The sequence below is a fragment of the Podarcis melisellensis genome (assembly GCF_964234715.1).
Source record: "Podarcis melisellensis genome assembly, chromosome: 4".
Lineage (NCBI taxonomy): Eukaryota > Metazoa > Chordata > Lepidosauria > Squamata > Lacertidae > Podarcis > Podarcis melisellensis.
The window spans coordinates 95645831-95665602 of NC_138531.1; the positions used below are offsets into that span (position 1 = coordinate 95645831).

The 19772-nt window shown below is 45.5% G+C and overlaps 1 protein-coding gene across 1 annotated transcript in view; it reads right to left on the reverse strand.

The window, feature by feature from the left end:
* Nucleotides 1-19772, reverse strand: part of ACER3 (alkaline ceramidase 3) — a 47055-nt gene that overhangs the window by 18146 nt on the left and 9137 nt on the right. The window contains exons 2-4 of the mRNA XM_081909082.1: nucleotides 7749-7859; nucleotides 4676-4728; nucleotides 3738-3790 (exon numbers count right to left, since the gene is read on the reverse strand). Coding sequence (XP_081765208.1) covers nucleotides 3738-3790; nucleotides 4676-4728; nucleotides 7749-7859 — 217 coding nt within the window. The remainder of the gene's footprint in view (nucleotides 1-3737; nucleotides 3791-4675; nucleotides 4729-7748; nucleotides 7860-19772) is intronic.

The following is a 19772-nucleotide window of genomic DNA, read 5'->3' on the forward strand; positions in this document are numbered from 1 at the left end:
GGGAGAAGCTCACCACACTTGCTTGGTGGAACATGCAAGAACTGGCCAACACCCCAACTTTGGAGTGTGTCTCTCCCTCCCTCCCTCACCACTAATTTTTAAATACTAACGCAAGGCAGGAGGAAAATTACAGTCCTTTAAAGAAAATGTTTTTGCACGTTGAAGATGATTTGAAAGATTGTGCAATATGCACTCAGTGCATAATCTGTTCTGGGAAGCAGGGATGGGTTTTTGCGTTTTCAAAAACCTCCCAGACTTGTTTCACGGAACAGTGGGACGAAATAAATGAATGGCCAACCAAAGCCTTGTTGGGCAACTGTAAAAAAGGCATTTGTGGCTCTTCCAGACAGCCTGTTGCTTGAGCATTCATTACAGATTGAGGTTTGAATCCTGACAAGACAGAAGTACTGTTTTTGGGGGACAGGAGGCGGGCAGGTGTGGAGGATTCCCTGGTCCTGAATGGGGTAACTGTGCCCCTGAAGGACCAGGTGCGCAGCCTGGGAGTCATTTTGGACTCACAGCTGTCCATGGAGGCGCAGGTTAACTCTGTGTCCAGGGCAGCTGTCTACCAGCTCCACCTGGTACGCAGGCTAAGACCCGACCTCCCCGCGGACTGTCTCGCCAGAGTGGTGCATGCTCTAGTTATCTCACGCTTGGACTACTGCAACGCGCTCTACGTGGGGCTACCTTTGAAGGTGACCCGGAAACTGCAATTAATCCAGAATGCGGCAGCTAGACTGGTGACTGGGAGTGGCTGCCGGGACCACATAACACCGGTTCTGAGAGATCTGCACTGGCTCTCCGTACGTTTCCGAGCACGATTCAAAGTGTTGGTGCTGACCTTTAAAGCCCTAAATGGCCTCGGTCCTGTATACCTGAAGGAGCGTCTCCACCCCCATCGTTCAGCCCGGACACTGAGATCCAGCGCCGAGGGCCTTCTGGCGGTTCCCTCATTGCGAGAAGTGAGGCTACAGGGAACCAGACAGAGGGCCTTCTCGGTAGTGGCGCCCGCCCTGTGGAACGCCCTCCCATCAGATGTCAAAGAGATAAAGAATTACCTGACATTCAGAAAACATCTTAAGGCAGCCCTGTTCAGGGAAGTTTTTAATATGTAATGCTGTATGTTTTTAACACTGATTGGGAGCCGCCCAGAGTGGCTGGGGAAACTCAGCCAGATGGGCGGGGTATAAATAATAAATTAATTATTATTATTATTATTATTATTATTATTATTATTATTACAATTTCTTTGCACTGAAGTTAGAGGTCAGTGCCTTTATTCCACTCTTTCTAGGGCATTTCCCCGTCAAATCTGGTCATTACAAAAGTTCTGTTTGTTCGCTCTGTAAGCAGGTTTGTTGCAAAAGAGCGCCAAGTCCACTTTCATGGTGCAATCTTCATCTGCCAGAGCACAACTAAACCCTGCTCGCCAAACAGTGGCAGTCTGGAAGTGGACTGCCTGCCCTCATTCTAAGTTAACTATTTCACGGTGTCTAAAAAATAATACATCACCATAAACATAATTCATCATGGGGTGAAGGAAAAACGTTATCGTTTGGAGGAAGACACTGAGGCAGGTTCAGGTGTTCTGAACTTACCGGTGAGAGGAGGCGGGGGAAAAGAACAGCGAGTACAAAATGAAGTGAAGAAAGACATAGCTATTAAGCTGGGCAGGAGTGTTCAGCTGCCTACTGCCGTGAAAATTACGTAGCACGGCCAGGTTATAATTGCTCTTTGTGCAGGGTGTGCAGCCAAGCAGAAGGTGTGCGTAGGTTCTGCAGGCAGCAGGTTTTGCTCCACGATGGGGATTTTTTTTATTCTGTTCAAAGTGATGCTCAGACTCAGCAGGTCTACAGGGCTATCATGAAAGCACAAACGATAGTGCTTTGCAAGATTCAGCACCTGAGAGTCGCAGGGAAAGTGACCAAGATGATCAAGGGTCTGTAAACCGCCGAGGTCAAGCGCCGAGGGCCTTCTGGCGGTTTCCTCATTGTGAGAAGCAAAGCTACAGGGAACCAGGCAGAGGGCCTTCTTGGTAGTGGCGCTCGACAGCCCAGGACCTCCAGACACACTGCCCAGGCTTGTGCCCCAGGGAGGTCACTTTGGTGCTGGTAACACAGCGCTTTGATTTCACCCCCCGAGGCACACTCCATTGTATACCTGAAGAAGCGCCTCCACCCCCATTGTTCTGACCGGACGCTGAGGTCCAGCACCGAGGGCCTTCTGGCGGTTCCCTCATTGTGAGAAGCTACAGGGAACCAGGCAGAGGGCCTTCTCAGTAGTGGCACCTGCCCTGTGGAACGCCCTCCCATCAGATGTCAAAGCGATAAACAACTACCTGACATTCAGAAGACATCTTAAGGCAGCCCTGTTCAGGGAAGTTTTTAATGTGTGACATTTTAGTGTATTTTTGGTCTCTGTGGAAGCCGCCCACAGAGGTGGGTGGGGTACAAATAATAAATTATTATTATTATTATTATTATTATTATTATTATTATTATTATTATTATTATTATTATTAACCAAGCCTTATGAGGAATGGTGGAGGGATGCTTTCCCTGATAAAGAAATGACCGGGAGATTTGATAGCCCTCTTCAGATACCTAAAGGAACCTGTGATCTTGGCATTCTCAGCACCACACTCTCAACAGCTGTTCAACCGTTATGGCTTCCAGGATTTCATCAGCCGGTGCCTAGCCACTTTCAAGTGCACCACTGTGAACACAAGGGTTAGAAATTTGTTGCTTTACGAAAAGGGGAAGGAGATTTTTTGGGGAAACTGAACTCTGAACCAATGGCGCAGTCTGTAAAACTGCACAAAACACACACACAGTTCTGACTATAATCAGGCTGCATTTCATCCATAACTGGGCCTCTTGCCAAACTCCTGGAAAATGGCTGCTTTCTTTTCCTTCATACAACTTCCTAGGTCCTGCTGAAAACAAGACTGAAATATCCTAGGTAAAGGTACAGGGACCCCTGACCATTAGGTCCAGTCGTGACCGATTCTGGGGTTGCGGCACTCATCTCGCTTTACTGGCTGAGGGAGCCGGCGTACAGCTTCCGGGTCATGTGGCCAGCAAGACTAAGCCGCTTCTGGCGAACCAGAGCAGCACACGGAAACGCCGTTTACCTTCCCGCCAGAGCGGTACCTATTTATCTACTTGCACTTTGATGTGCTTTCGAACTGCTAGGTTGGCAGGAGCAGGGACCGAGCAACGGGAGCTCACCCCGTCACAGGGATTCGAAACGCCGACCTTAAATATCCTAGCTGAGATTATATCCAACTGCTGTGCATTTTCAAGCCTGCATTTACCTCCGCAATGCGGACGGCAAGAGTGCAGTGGAATCAGATCAAAGGCCCATCTAGCCAAGTGAGCTGTTTAGCACAGTGGCCTCTTGGAACCACTGCCTCTTGGAAGCCCACAACCAGCTGATGAAAGAAACATCCCTCCCGTGTCAATGGTTCCCTGGCAGTAGGGACTCAGAGAGAGACAACCACATAACAAAGAGGTTTTATGTAACCGTTAGGACTAGTAGACACTATCCTCCATGGAGAGAAGAATCAGCAAAGGAGGGATGCTTGGAACTCGTGCATCCCCAAATATTCTCCCACTTTCACCTTTGCCAGGTGTGCTTCAAGGAAGGTTTTAAAAGGAGGAGGGACACACACTGCAGGGGAGAATCAGGGGAGAATCAGGGAATTGGCATTAGGTTTTAGCGAGACAAATACTTACAGGCAGTAGACAAACATGCAACAACTGTAGATCATGGGCAGCTCATCCAACAGCTACAAAGAAAAAAAAGCAGAAAAGCATTTACAATTTAATCCACGGAAGATTCGGGGAGGAGGAGGAGGAGGTGATCTAGGGTTGCATTTTTTAATGGCAGCGCTGAGTCAAGAGCGACACACAATGTTTTGTGAAGTGATGAAGGAGGTCAGAGACAGCCTGGAACGGGATTATCTCTCTATGTGGGATTGTAAAGGCACCACCAGGTCTAGTAATAGGCCATGCTCCAATAACGGTCAATTAACCAGCAGTTAAGAGGACAGCAAGCGCCAACAGGAGGAAACTGCTATATTCAAAGGGATAAATTAATGTACATGCTACAGCCAAGCTGGCTGGCTGGATAAACTCTGACCATCACATAATGATAATAATAAAAATACAAGAGCCATTATCAGAGGAGATACTAAGCTGTGCAATGATATAGACTCCCCTGTATAGCAGCTGGGCATCCTGTTATCAACTGCATTTGGGCAATGCTTACTGGCTTGCCTAAGAGCACCTAGGGATATTTCCCTTAGTCACTATGCTACAGAGGACTTGAAACATATTCGCAGCCAAGCTAGTCTCAGTTTCTACTGATCACCCCTCTTCCCCAAGTAACATGTTCACAGACTGGCTCTTCATATTTATTTGTTTATTCTAGGTCAATCAGGTTCGGTTTTTAAAAATGCTTCTGTCTTATTTCCAAGATTTCTCAATGTACTTTGTAGAAAGGACATTTTAACCATTTGGTACAGTTACTATTTTGCACACAGGGTATTTGCTTACTTAGATTTGTCTGTAGTAAAAACTTACAACTGCTCCAAGCACCCCCATAAAGAGTTCTAGGAAGAAAAAAACACACACCCATAAAAGGTGTGTGGACATTTTAAAGCAGTACTAACCTGCATTTCATACTTTAGGGTCATGTGAAAGCACCACGAGCCCAAACCTACGGCTGAAATCCAAGGAAGAAAGCATTAGGGAAGGAAGGCATGCTTTGACAAAATACTTGGAATTGATCACAGTTGGAACCTATGCTAAGGAAACTACCAGAGTTCATTTCAGGGCCTTTCCACGGCAGTCAAATGAATTTATGAATGGGATACACACAACTGCAAACACTCCCTTCTTCCTGCAGCCTAATGTGGACCTGCAAGCTCCTAAACTGAAAGGAGGAAACTGGGCAGCAAGATTGGAGTCAATCAAATTAGAAAATATTGGGCTACACCAAGGTTTTCCAAACTTTGGTCTCCAGCTGTTTTTGGACTACAAATCCCATTACCCTTAGCTAGCAGGACCAGTGGTCAGGGATGATGGGAACTGTGGTCCAAAAACAGCTGGAGGCCCAAGTTTGGAAAACACTGGGCAGGACAAACCAAGGTCTTCCTTGTACCCAAACCAACTTTGTATTCATGAGTGAGAAAAGACAACAAACCTAAAATGGCTGTTCAGGAGGTGGGGCTGTTTCACCCGACAAGTTAATTGAGACTTCATTATTAAACACTTGCGGAAACTTTGGCTTTTCCCTTGGTTTCTTTGCTCTCCCAGCAGGTCCTATGAAATTATTCGCCCAAGGAGTTTTCAGAAACTAAATAACTAAATGGCCAACCGATAAATGGGCTGAAGAAGTCCACCAGGCGGGGAGCACACTGGCTCTCTGTGTAGTCCAGGATGTTAGGTTCTTGTCGAGAGCAGCATATGCAGGGAGGGTAACAGGAGGAGGGTACACGGCACAGCTCTGCTATTGAGGCAAAGCCTGCCTCGTCTTGCAAGCTGCCTGGCAAGAAAACCTATTTCTAGCCACGAGACACCCCAAGCACTTTGGAGGAAGAATGAGGTGTAAAGGCACCAAAGGGGTGGGGAATAAACAAAAAGAGACTCCGACAATTATGCTTGTCAAAGCATTCGGGCCAAGCCTAAAGTTTTCAATACTAACTTAAGCAAGTTGGGACTTGGCGAGCCGAGGGAGCGCCTTCTCCCATATGGACCGACCCAGTCAGCAAGATCAACTAAAGAGGATCTGCAGCTTATTAAGCAAGCTGCAGAGACCCAGTTCAAGGTGACCAGGGCAAGGGCATTTTTTGCTGTGGCACCTACTCTGTGCAACCACCCCCCCAAAAAAAATTAAGTCTAGGGCCAACACAGGTGTGCTCCCAACACTTGGAAAAAAAAGTGTTAATTTCCCCAGGTCTTTGCTGGCAGTTACCGTATTTTTTGCTCTGTAAGACGCGCTTTTCTTCTCCTAAAAAGTAAGGGGGAATGTGTGTGCGTCTTATGGAGCGAATGCAGGCGGGAGGCTCTGCTTAGCTCTCCCTTTAAAGAGCCATGTGGAGTGTGTGTGCGGCTCTTAGCCGCGCGCAGCCTCTCCCAGGCAGGGGATGAAGGCTCCCCTTCCCCGGGAGAGGCTGTGCATGGCCAAGCAAGATGCCAGGACAGCCAGTGGGATCGCAGCGCAGCGATCCTGCTGGCTGTCCTGGCTTCTGGGATTCAGAATTTTTTTCTTCTTGTTTTCCTCTTCCAAAAACTAGCTGCATCTTATGGTCTCGTGCGTCTTATACAGCGAAAAATATGGTAATGCCAGTTGGTTTTAAATGGAATTCTCAATTTGCCCTGGCTAGTATGCTGCTGCTGACTACTTTATTTGTTGCATGTGAGGTTTTAGGAAAGGCGGTACCAAAAAATATTATAGCTAAGTAACAGCAAATGAAGTGCTGCTGCCCTCTGTTGCGTGACCATCCTTCCTCCCAGCTCTGAAGCTGCAAAGGTGGTCAGGGATCACCCAGGAAATTGCATGGCAGTCCCCTCCTCATCTCAAGCTCCAAAGTTGGAAGGAAGGCCCTAGGGCAGGCATAGGCAAACTCGGCCCTCCAGATGTTTTAGGACTACAATTCCCATCATCCCTGACCACTGGTCCTGTTAGCTAGGGATGATGGGAGTTGTAGTCCCCAAACAGCTGGAGGGCAGGGTTTGCCTATGCCTGCCCTAGGGTGTACCCAATGCTGTCGTTCCACCGGTGTAACTGACCTTCCATCTTTTCTCCTACACAGTCCACACCCCGCCATGCATCTTCTAAATCTGCGAGTGAACCCTCTGGAGCAGATTTCGGGTCAAGGCAGCCCTCATAACCTCTCCTGCTCCAGTGCAGGAAAGGTTGGCAACTCTAATTTTTCACTTGGTTATAAAGTCCAGCCAAAAACTGTTGACCCCTTTGTGTGATGGCTGTACTTTAAGCATACTTCTCCAAACGGCAGGGTAGGCTCATTTTAATCCTCCTTTTTGAGGGGCAAATGTTGGCACATACTAGCTACCTTTGCAATTCAACAATTTACTCCCCCACCTCTTGCGCTCTAAAAAATAAAGTCACATTCGTGCGGAAGAATAATTAGACCTGACCTGGAGAATACTTATAGCCATCTCTTATGGATTTTTTTTAAAAAAAGCTCTGTTCCTTGAAACAAACTTCAAGTCCTGGCTTGTTTGAAAGCCACAGTTCCGGTTCCTCTAGAATGGGAAGCTACGGTTAATTGCAGTTTTCTAGTTTGTTTCTCTACTCAAGCAAAAAGAGGAGTGAATGTACAACACTTAGGCATCTCCTCACTAGGACTTAATTGTGCGAACGCTCTCAGGGACTCTCCTTCGGGAGCAACAACTATTCAAGGTGTGCTTTTCTATCCAATTGCGTTTCTTAACAAGTGATGCAGTGCCAAAGACTCTTTTTAAGCTGTTCCCAGCAGAAGAGTACTTAACAATGCCTCACAGTTACAGGGATTCTTGCTTGAGGAAAGTCAGGGACATGGTCACACCAGGCCATTTTAAAAAACAGCAAACAGGCTCCAAGGAAAGGATCTTGGTTTCCCTTTGCCATAGGGACATAATCTGGGGAAAGCAAGGATAAAACTTGTCACCACTTGTCACTCGAAAAGTCACCTGACTCCCCACACCATCAGGACATAAAGTACAAGCTGCCCCGCTTACCTGTGACACACAAATAAGCTATTATATATCGTGTTTCGAGGCCATCTCTGTAACTCTGAATTGCACCATAGATTGGAGGTAGAATGAAAATCAAATTACTAACGGTGTTCCCTGCATGAGAAAAACAAAAAGCAAAGCAAAAAGGGATCAGCAGTGACTAATGAGCAAACTTTAGACGATTTAAAATCTATTCAGCAAAAAAGAAAAAGAGAAAAAGACTTCCAACAATAACGAGACGAAAACAACTGAGGTTATCCCAAGCTTCTCTGCTCTTCTTAAGAAGAAAAAGCTTTATTTTTCATACAAGTTGGTATTGATGAAACATTCAAAATGGCTATTAAGAACTCTTTTGAGTTTCTACGGTCTAGCACAGGAGATGATATGCAAGAATAACTCTTTCTTTGTAGTGTAACATTTTCCCTTTAAAATAAGCGGAGGGATTGCTGCTCCTCATAATCATGCCAGTGGCATTTGAAAAAGATAACACAGCTTTATTGATAAAGATCTCCCAGTAGCTTCGAGGAATGATTTCTAAAATCCATGTTCCGTGGCAGCAGACAGGTTACCTGACGTCAGGGTCAGGTAACAGAGGTCCAGCATCGCTACCTTGCTATGCTTGAAATTAAGGAGGATCTCTAAAGAGATTTTGCAATCTCTTTCCGCAGGGCCTGAAAGACAGAGCTGTTCCGCCTGGCCTTTCGTTTGGACTCAGTCTGACCCTTATATTTCCTTCCCCTTACGGTTTTGATCCATGGGCTACTTTTATAATGAGGCTGCATTTTAAATTACATTTAACCTGTATTTTAAATTGTTTTTCCCCCATTATGTTTTTATTGTAATTTTACTGGTGTTAGCCACCCTGAGCCCACCTCTGGCCGGGGAGGGTGGGGTATAAATAAAATTTAGCATTATTATGCGGCAGCTAGACTGGAGACTGGGGGTGGCCGCCGAGACCACATAACACCGGTCTTGAAAGACCTACATTGGCTCCCAGTACGTTTCCAAGCACAATTCAAAGTGTTGGTGTTGACCTTTGAAGCCCTAAACGGCCTCGGCCCAGTATACCTGAAGGAGCATCTCCACCCCCATCGTTCTGCCCAGACGCGGAGGTCCAGCTCCGAGGGCCTTCTGGCGGTTCCCTCATTGCGAGAAGCAAAGCTACAGGGAACCAGGCAGAGGGCCTTCTCGGTGGTGGCGCCCGCCCTGTGGAACGCCCTCCTATCAGATGTCAAATCGATAAACAACTACCTGATATTCAGAAGACATCTTAAGGCAGCCCTGTTCAGGGAAGTTTTTAATGTGTGACATTTTAGTGTATTTTTGGTCTCTGTGGAAGCCACCAAGAGTGGCTGGGGAAACCCAGCCAGATGGGCGGGGTACAAATAAATAATAATAATAATAATAATTATTATTATTATTATGCCACATACAACCGGCAACTCACATCTTTTAAAGTGTTCTTAACCACAGTATCATAGAACTGTAGAGTTGAAACGGTCCTCTAGTCCAACCCCTTGAAATTCAGGAATCGCAACTAAAGAATCCCTGATAGATGGAGACCTGAGGAGAATTATCACCAAGGCTAAAGTGCTGGAAAAAATGTCCACTTCCAAGGCCCACTTTCAGGTGGCTTACTACGTGTTTGCTTGCCCACTCCCAGTAGTAATAAACATTTTTCATGTGTAATCTGGGCAGTAAACATTTCCTCGTCGAATTCTTTCAAGGTGGAGGGGAGAAAGGCACTATGAAACTGTTTGGAGGTAGTAGAATCAAGGTAAAGGTATTTTAGTAGCTTAGAAGACATTCTGCAAGTAAGCCCTAAAGCGTGAGGGTGGCTGGCCGGGCGAAAGAAACTCTCTTTCTCCATGTGCTACTAAATGCCACCAACACAGGCATGTATCAAAGGAAAATTCCATGGTGGCGTGGAGTGCTTCTTTGACTTGCCTTGGGTGTCCTTACATAATGCTCCATCGTCTTGGGTACTTTTGCACCACCCAAAGAAAAGAAGTTCAAAAGGAAGCTACAGTTCCACCTTGCAAGCAGGCACGGGTAAGTAAAGGGCAGCAGGGTAACTTGCCCATGACAAAGGGTGGGGAGAACACTTGCATTTCAACCCATATAAAATTATTCCCCAGGAGCACCCGAGCACTGAAGGCACAGCCACACCATAGTTTTGTAGAAATAAGCTCTCTCTCTCTCTCCGATGAAAGCTCGGAGGTGTTATTCAGGGAGGGTATCTCAAATAAAAATCTCAGCGCCATCACAAACTACAATTTCCTGGCTCCTTTGGGGGAAACCAATACACTTATCCCAATAGAAAATACACCTAGGTTTTCTGCAGGTATATGCCCTATGGTGACTGAAGTTAAGTTAGGCCCTTGTAATTAATTAATTAATAATATGCCACCCATCTGACTGGGCTACCCCAGCCACTCTGGGCAGCTTCCAACAGAATATTAAAACTATGATAAAACATAAAACATTTAAAACTTTACTATACAGCGCTGCTTTCAGATGTCTTCAAAAAGTCAAATACCGTATTTTTCGTTCTATAACACGCACCCGACCATAACACGCACATAGTTTTTAGAGGAGGAAAACAAGAAAAAAAATATTCTAAACAAAACAGTGGATGCATGATTTTTGTGGTTCATGCTGTGGCCACAGACATGTGATCTGACGGTGAGTTAGCCCAATGCAAAAATCCTGAGGATCCATGTTTGCTGCTATTTAGGGACAGAGAGCCTGCTTGCAAAAAAACTTTGCTGCTATTTAGTGAGCTGAGTGGGGAGGAGAGAGGGACAGAGAGCCTGCTTGCTTTAAAGGAGCCAACCGGACACGAATGTAAGCAGCTCCTCTCCTCTCCCGCTTCGCTCCTTTAAAGCAAGCAGGCTCTCTGTCCCTCTCTCCTCCCCACTCAGCGGCTCTTCTCCTGCTTTGATGTATCAAAGCGCACCACGGAGGAGGGAAGTAAGGGGAACCATGGATCCTCTGCTCACGACTGCAGCAGATCTCCCCACCATCCTTAGGCATTCGCTCCATAACACACACAGACATTTCCCCTTACTTTTTAGGAGGAAAAAAGTGAGTGTTATGGTGCAAAAAATACGGTAGTTGCTTATTTCCTTGGAAGTAAGAAAGTCAAAAGCACAAATTTTTACTTGAGTTACACTGCTATATAATATATTTTAAAACGTTCTTAAAGATGCACCGCTTTCTTGTGAGGCAGGGAGGCCATTTAAATGGACTATATCCAAGAGCAGGATTTACGGAGAAGTTCCATCCTCCACGCAAGGGAATCTGCAAAGTGCTCCTGGGCACCAGTCAGACTTTCCTGCTCAAAAGGAGAGGGAAAATAGTTTCAAATGGTTGCCTAAATGTCCAACAGAACTGAACTGGACACTTTCAGAGGCATTCTAAGGCTTTACCTTTTATTTTTCTTCCTAAGCAGAGAACTATCCCTACATGGTCTGCATCATTTCAAGTGACACACCCTAAAGCTTTCCACACCTGGGAACCACCGGTACATAATGGAAAACCCTTCTCGCGTTTTCTCCCTGAGTCCAAATTGTAGTGCTGCGGTTAGTGCAAACCCTCAACTGGTCCTGACACATGAGTCGAAGGCCAATGGTTTAAAGCAGATCTCGTGGGGAGCACGACCCAGCTGTCAACATGAAACCCGTGCCTGGTTTAAAGCATGGCTTGAGAATGTTTTCTGCCATAATGGGAAATACCTGTACGTTGGGGTCCTTTTCAACTCTACAATTCTTTTGGTGAAAAGGACCCTGCCACACACATAGGTAAAGGTACCCCTGCCCGTACGGGCCAGTCGTGTCCAACTCTGGGGTTGTGCGCCCATCTCACTTAAGAGGCTGGGGGCCAGCGCTGTCCGGAGACACTTCCGGGTCACGTGGCCAGCGTGACAAGCTGCATCTGGCGAGCCAGCGCAGCGCAAGGAAACGCCGTTTACCTTCCCGCTAGTAAGCTGTCCCTATTTATCTACTTGCACCCGGGGGTGCTTTCGAACTGCTAGGTTGGCAGGCGCTGGGACCGAACGACGGGAGCACACCCCGTCGCGGGGATTCGAACCGCCGACCTGACGATCGGCAAGTCCTAGGCGCTGAGGTTTTACCCACAGCGCCACCCGCGTCTCTGCCACACACACATAGAAATCTGCAAATGACACATTTCCTACGTGGAAACTGACCATTGAATCATCTGAAGTTGCCTTTGACTGCTTTCATGAGATACATTAACTCTTACCCCCCCCCCCCCAATTTCCTGCACCTGTAAGATGCTATTACGCAGACACACACTGTACATGGTCAAATGTTAACGCTTTTTTTAAAAATGAATATTTATTAGCATTTTCAAAAAAGAACAACACATATAACAACAAAGACAAAAATAAGCAAAAAAAATACAAAAATGCAAAACTTAAAAATAAAAACAATTAAAAACACCTGAAAGTTCAAATACTTATTTTCTTTTAACTTGTTTCTCAGACCTCCTCACACCTCCCCTTCTTGTATTCCAATTTAAATTATTGGCTCAGCAAATCCTTAATTTACTTCTCCATTTTAACTTAATTTAATTTATTCTATCATGTTATTATTTTATTTTTCTTCTTTCTTCCATTTCCTCAATTTATATTTACAAACCTTATTTTCATTTAATTTAGCCATTTTTTTTAAAAAAAGATCAATTTTAACTTAACCAAATTTACACATCAATATTTATACCTCATTATTTTTTCTTAAACATTTTAAACTTTTTTCCTAAATGTTAACGCTTTTGAGGGTACCAGTTTTCCATTGCCAGCCTAGCTGCATCCATTATTTGTTGAAGACTGCCATGGCTCACGCTGCCATAAAAACTCTGAAAGCTCAACAGGAACCTTCCGGACCCAAGAACATAACCTGACAATAGCCCACAGGTGGCTTCTCGCCATAAAAATGCCATTCCCCCATAACCCCCGGGGAAAAAGAGTCAAGGCATGGCCACATTGTTCCTGGAAGAAAGCTCATTCTTGAAAACAATGTTATCAGGCGTGTGCTATTAAGGGCAGAGAAGTATCACAAACCAATTCCGCACAGCTTAATGGAAGCCTACAGATTAGGCAGGGAGAGTTTCAGCAACTGAACCAGAGACTGAAGAAATCCTGGCCAAAACTAAACCAACTTTTAGCCTTGCTTGTCTAGCTTCGCTTTAAGGTAGCATACCCCTGCTTCAGCGACTAATGATAACTGATATTAAAAATATGATGCTGATATTTATATTTTTTTTAATGTGGATAAAAATACAGGTTGAGATCCAACACTTCACAAGCAGCAGTCTAGTTATGCAAAGGGATCGTCTCCTTGCTAAAGTGTCATGGATATCCACAAAACCTGTACCAGGGCTTTCGGGGAATCCTCTAGAGTTTGCATGGGGGTCTAGAAGGAATTCAGAAATCAGCCACCAGGTTGATCACTGGAGCAAGACAGTTTGAGCATACAGTCAAACCTCAGTTCCCAAACATCTCCGTTTCAGAACATTTCGACTCCCAAACGCTGAAAAACCCAGAAGTAAATGCTCCGGTTTTCAAACATTTTTCGGAAGCCAAATGTCTGACACGGCTTCCGCTGAGTGCAGGAAGCTCCTGCCACCAATTGGAAGCCATGATTCGGTTGTTGAACGTTTTGGAAGCTGAACGGGCTTTCAGAACAGGTTACATCCGACAACCAAGGTTTGACTGCATTACACCGAACCTGGCCTGACTGCCCTGACTGTCCATTAGTTTCCGGGCCCAATTCAAAGTACAGTGGTACTTCGGTTACATACGCTTCAGGTTACACACGTTTCATGTTACAGACTCCGCTAACCCAGAAATAGTACCTCGGGTTAAGAACTTTGCTTCAGGATGAGAACAGAAATCGTGCTTTGGTGGAGCGGCGGCAGCAGGAGGCCCCATTAGCTAAAGTGGTGCTTCAGGTTAAGAACAGTTTCAGGTTAAGAACGGACCTCCAGAACGAATTAAGTTCTTAACCCGAGGTACCACTGTACTGGTTTTCCCTTATAAAGCCTTAACAGCTCAGAACAGCATGGACCGCCTCTCTTGGACTCTACGCTAATCATCTCTCTTGGACTCTACGATAATCCTCGTTTACTCCCTCCATGAGAATACAGAGGGTGGCAAAACAAGAACGGGGCCTTTTCTGCGGTGGCTCTGAGTCTCCGCAGCCTGTTTGACAAGAGGTGACGACAGCAGCAAGGAGGTCTTGCTGGAGACCTTCCTTCATGGTGCCTGCCGACTGCTCCAACGGCTACAACTCAGGAAAGCTTTCTGGGCAGATGGAATCCCTACAAAGGACTCTGGGACAGCAACTTCTGGAGATGAACTGCTCAGCCACCACTATGGTTCAACGATCACACCAAACCACCGTTAAGCTTCCTTAACCGTGATTTTTAAAAAGTGCATGGGAAGAACAACCGGTTGTGGCACAGTATCATTTGTCACGTATTTGCAAAAGATGCACCAAGTTCTAAATAAAGCCCCCGTCATGCAAACATTCTATTACAAGAAAAATAATAATCGGGATTTCCATAGCCATTTGAATAACTAGCTTTCTTCCTAAGCCGCTCACTTGTCCTGCATGGTACATAATAAAAACACATTCTAAAACTGCCTGCCCGCAGTGGATGCTGTTACGCAAGAGGGGATAAGCACCGTCACACGTCACATGGTATGTTGCAGCAACACAACATCTACGCGTCAGGGAAATCGGCAGCCAGGCAAAGAGTCATCCAAATATTTGGGCAGAGCAACCAGAGAAGTTCAGAAGGAAGCTTTCGCTATGTTCAAAAGCGTGCCAGCTTTTATACAGCTTTATGCAATTTCATATTGCTCACTAAGTGGCAGTTGATGCTTCCAGGTGTCTGGGCTTATCCCAAGCAGCTGGGGGCAGGAATCTCACACTGCAGGTCCTGCCAATTCGCCACCCAGGATTTCTAAGGTGGATAGAGAAGGCAAGCAGCTCTTTACTCCAAGCCACCCACGTGCCACTATTCCTTGGGTTAGCACCTCTTTTGAACATGCTTCCATATCCATAGCTGGCACCGTCTGACCGTCCCTTCTCCTTTTCCTCCTCCCCTTTCCTTATTCTAATTTTAAGATTTCCACTCTCTGACATTAGTGAAATACAGTGGTACCTCGGGTTAAGTACTTAATTCGTTCCGGAGGTCTGTTCTTAACCTGAAACTGTTCTTAACCTGAAGCACCACTTTAGCTAATGGGGCCTCCTGCTGCCACTGGGCCACATTTTCTGTTCATATCCTGAAGCAAAGTTCTTAACCTGAAGCACTATTTCTGGGTTAGAAGAGTCTGTAACCTGAAGCGTATGTAACCTGAAGCGTATGTAACCCGAGGTACCACTGTAGTGCAGAGAACCATTTTAAAACCTGCCACACCCACATGAATTTATGAATGGTGGCGGTGGTTCCTGGATTGTTTAAATGGCACTGAGAAAAATGCTCACTGCCGTAGGAAATCTGCGCTACATTTTGTGAATGAGGAATGGGGGTGCAAGTATTCCTGTATGGTAACTGGTAGTGATGACACTGAGAGGAGGAGGAACTCATTCTGGAATATTATCAATACCACTTTGGTGACTGACATCTCCATCTGGCTGACCCCTCCAGCTTTCTTTAGCAGGTCAAAAGAATAGCTTATTTACTGAATTTCATATCTCACCTTTTTCTCCAAGGAGTACATGGTTCACACCCCCCCCCCAGTAAATTCCTACAACGACCCTGTGATGGAGGTTAAGAGGCTGCGACTGACACCAAGGTGAGCTTCATGACCCAGAGGGGACTTGAACCCAGACCTCCCAGGTCCTATCCGACACTCTAACCACTACACCACACGGGCTTCCCAGATTCCTTCTGCCATGAGGCAGCTCTATAAAGTAAGTCGGTAAATAAATATGGGGAAAGCAAAAGGTCACGTAGAGAAGGATCTGAAATATTTTCCTAGAAGCTTGAATTTGTGTTACTCTGAATAGCTTGCTTTGCTGTTGTAAACCGCTTTGAGATTTTAAAATATAAAGTGGCAAAGATGAAATTAATAGCAACTCATGCCCTCACTGGGGGGAGGTGCCTAGACATATCATGGCGGGGCTGGGTTTAAGGGGCCGTTTGGCAATTAGCATACAGTGGTACCTCGGGTTACAGACGCTTCAGGTTACAGACTCCGCTAACCCAGAAATAGTACCCCAGGTTAAGAACTTTGCTTAGAGAACAGAAATTGTGCTTCAGCGGTGCAGCGGCAGCGGGAGGCTCCATTAGCTAAAGTGGTGCTTCAGGTTAAGAACAGTTTCAGGTTAAGAACGGACCTCTGGAACGAAATAAGTACTTAACCCGAGGTACCACTGTATATCTGAGGATGGCTGGCAGAGCTGAGGTGGCCTGAGCACAACCAACACAAGCAGCAGCAGCAGGAGAAACAGAAAGTGCTGCTTCCTCTAAATTAAAAAAAGACATCATTGCAATCATCCCCCCAGAATAAGCCAACAACTGATTTCCCTTCTTGTGGTTTGGGTGGGGTGGAGAGGAGCCGGCAATCTCCCTCATATTCTTGCCGCCGTTCTCTTTCCCCTGCATGCACCTTACGGAGAATGCAGAAGAAGGCAGTTGTTTCCCAAACCCAAGATCCTTCTGGAGACGCCAGCTATTGAACCCGGGACCTTCAGGATACCATTCCGCTAAAGGCTCCCTGTCTCAAAAGACAAGAAGCAAAAGGATCCCAAGGCACGGACGCTTGCAAGTGTGAGCGACAGACACTCCTACGTTGGCTGTGTGACCCGCAGGGCACCTGCAAAAAGGTTGGCCATATATGTGTCATATCGCCTACAGAATCAGGATATGGCAATCATGCTTATAATAATTTATAATAATAATAATTTATTATTTGTACCCCGCCCATCTGGTTGGGTTTCCCCAGCCACTCTGGGCGGCTTCCAACAAAGATAAAAGATACACTGAAATGTCACATATTAAAAACTTCCCTGAACTCTTGCTTTTAGCTGCAGACAGAATATTCAAAAGCAGATTGGTTGAAACTAACGGCATGCCTTACTGAAGTGTTTAATCTACTAAAATATGAATGGAAATGGCATTGGACCCCAAATTAAGTCAATATTTTAGCAGGAAATGCTATGGAATGCCTAGACTCCACACATGTGCACACGATATGTATTTAATTTACTGGATTTGCTGCCAGAAGATGATCTCTACTCTGCATCAGATGGTACTGTAATACCCATTTCACTGTTGTTTAGTTTAACTTGTTTGTTTTTATCCTGTAAGCCTCCCTCAGAACTGGTGGTTATAAAGATCTGAAATAAATATAAAAGCACACAAAGGTTCAGAGGCTGTATGCCACCAAATGCCAGCTGCTGGGAGGCAAACAGGAGGAGAGGGTGTCTGCCGTCATGGCATGTCAAAGGTCATCGAAGCTGACCAGCTGGACCTTTGATATAATACAAGGGCTTTCTTGCCTTTTTAAACAGGGAATGGAAGAAAAATCAAATAGTAACTAATAAAGCAACAGGTGAATGAGTGTATGAAACAAAAATAATAGATTTAGCAAAATTTAAAATCACCTTGCTGACAAAGGTCCTTATAGTTAAAGCTATGGTTTTCCCAGTAGTGATGTATGGAAGTGAGAGCTGGACCATAAAGAAGGCTGATCGCCGAAAAATTGATGCTTTTGAATTATGGTGCTGGAGGAGACTCTTGAGAGTCCCATGGACTGCAAGAAGATCAAACCCATCCATTCTGAAGGAAATCAGCCCTAAGTGCTCACTGGAAGGACAGATCCTGAAGCTGAGGCTCCAATACTTTGGCCACCTCGTGAGAAGAGAAGACTCCCTGGAAAAGACCCTGATGTTGGGAAAGATGGAGGGCACAAGGAGAAGGGGACGACAGAGGACAAGATGGTTGGACAGTATTCTCGAAGCTACCAACATGAGTTTGACCAAACTGCGGGAGGCAGTGGAAGACAGGAGTGCCTGGTGTGCTCTGGTCTATGGGGTCACGAAGAGTTGGACACGACTAAACAACAACAAAAATTTAATTTAATGAAGCTGGAAAGGAAAAAAAGGAGGGGGAGGAAAACAAAAAGGCAGCTGAAACCTTGAAGTTAGTACTCTGGAATCTGAAGTACTGATATCCAAACATATGATGTTACTTCTCAAGAATTAGGAACATTCTTGCAATGCTTGAGTTTTTAACACTGGACTGTAAACTATGTTTACATGGTGCTGAAGAGCCCATGAGCTAGAACTATTTTTAGGAATTATTCTGAATGATATCCGTGCACCTCCCCATATACGAAACAACAACTAACTGGACAGTACTTCTTCCTTCTGACAGCACCCAGAGTTCTAACCTTGGATTTAGAAAATGCCGCAGGCTGAAAACCACAAAGGCACGATCTTAACCGTGGATGACTCCCGCGTTGTACCTTGGACAGATTCCAGCGAGGGTGACGGAGTTTTTGCCCATTCAAGGTTCTCCCACTATATCAGTCGGACACAGAACATAATGCTTCCTGACTAACCCTTCTTAGGGTGCATTGCTGAAAGCAAGAGGAATTAAAACAAAGAACTGCAGTCCAGCTGATAATAGTGTGGGGGAAGAAATGCCTCCCAGGATGAAGAGGAGCCAAAGGTACAGTGGCCAGAGAGAGGGGATGACGACTGCTGAATGGCCAAGGGAGCATCTAGTCTAGAATCCTGCTTCCAGCCGTGTCTAGCCAGCTGTTTCCGGGAAGCCCCAAAGCAGGGCATGAATGTAAAATTCTCCACCCTCCCACAACAATAGCCATAGGTTAATTAAATGCCATAGCTAATGGCAAATGATGTATCAATTCTCTATGAATCCCCTTTTCTAAAGCTGTCGAACGTAACACACAGTACAACATCCTAAAGCAGCAATTCCGTAAGTTAATTATGCACTGTGTGAAGAATCTTCATTGTTCAACCATTTCACTGGATGGTCCCAAGAGACTTTTCCTTACACCATGCAGTCTGTCACGTCCCCATATCTGTCATTTCCCCCCTCTAAACTAAAAGCCCCAAATGCTAAGTTTAGCCTTTCCTCTTGAGGACACGGTTCAAAATCCTTTGGTTATCCCTTTTCTGCGTCTTTTCCAGCTCTGTATCACCCTAAGTGAGACAAGGCAACCGTAACTACGTAAAACATTCCAAATGCAGCTAATTCACAGAGGCAGAATTACACCGGCAGTTTATTTTCAATCCCTTTCTTAGCAATTCCTTTCGCTGAAGTTGCTGTTTGTGGAACAGTGAGCTATCAATGAGAAGCCCCCAAAATTATTTCCTAGGTAATCACAACCAGTTCACACCCGATATATATATATATATATATATATGTGTGTGTGTGTGTGTGTGTGTGTGAGTGAGTGAGAGAGAGAGAGAGAGAGAGAGAGAGAGAGAGGGGGAGAGAGAGAGAGGGGGAGAGAGAGAGAGAGAGAGAGAGAGAGAGAGAGAGAGAGAGAGAGATTAGCTTTTTTTGCTGCTATGCACATCACTTCTGAACTCTCTTACATTGAACCCTGTTTGTTATCATGTTGTCCATTCATGCAGTTTGGAGAGATGCTTTTGGAGATGTCCAGGCAGCCTGAGTTCCTCCATCCTAAAACCAAACCTTGCCACTCATTCCCAACTTGATACCAAATAAATGGTCTCAATGTAATCCTTGGGAGACCTTGCTCTCTACTTCCTTCCATTGTAAAAACTGCCTGTTTATCCATACCCTCTGCTTCCTGTTGGTTAACCCCTTACTTACAAGACAAGCTTACTCGGAAGGCTTTGGTGACAGACTCTGTCAGAATCCTCTGAAATGCCATGTCTAATGAATTGCTCCATCTACACTGAGGGGTAGGCAACCTAAGGCCCAGGGACCGGATCCAGCCTAATCACCTTCTCAATCCAGCCCATGGACGGTCCGGGAACCAGTGTGTTT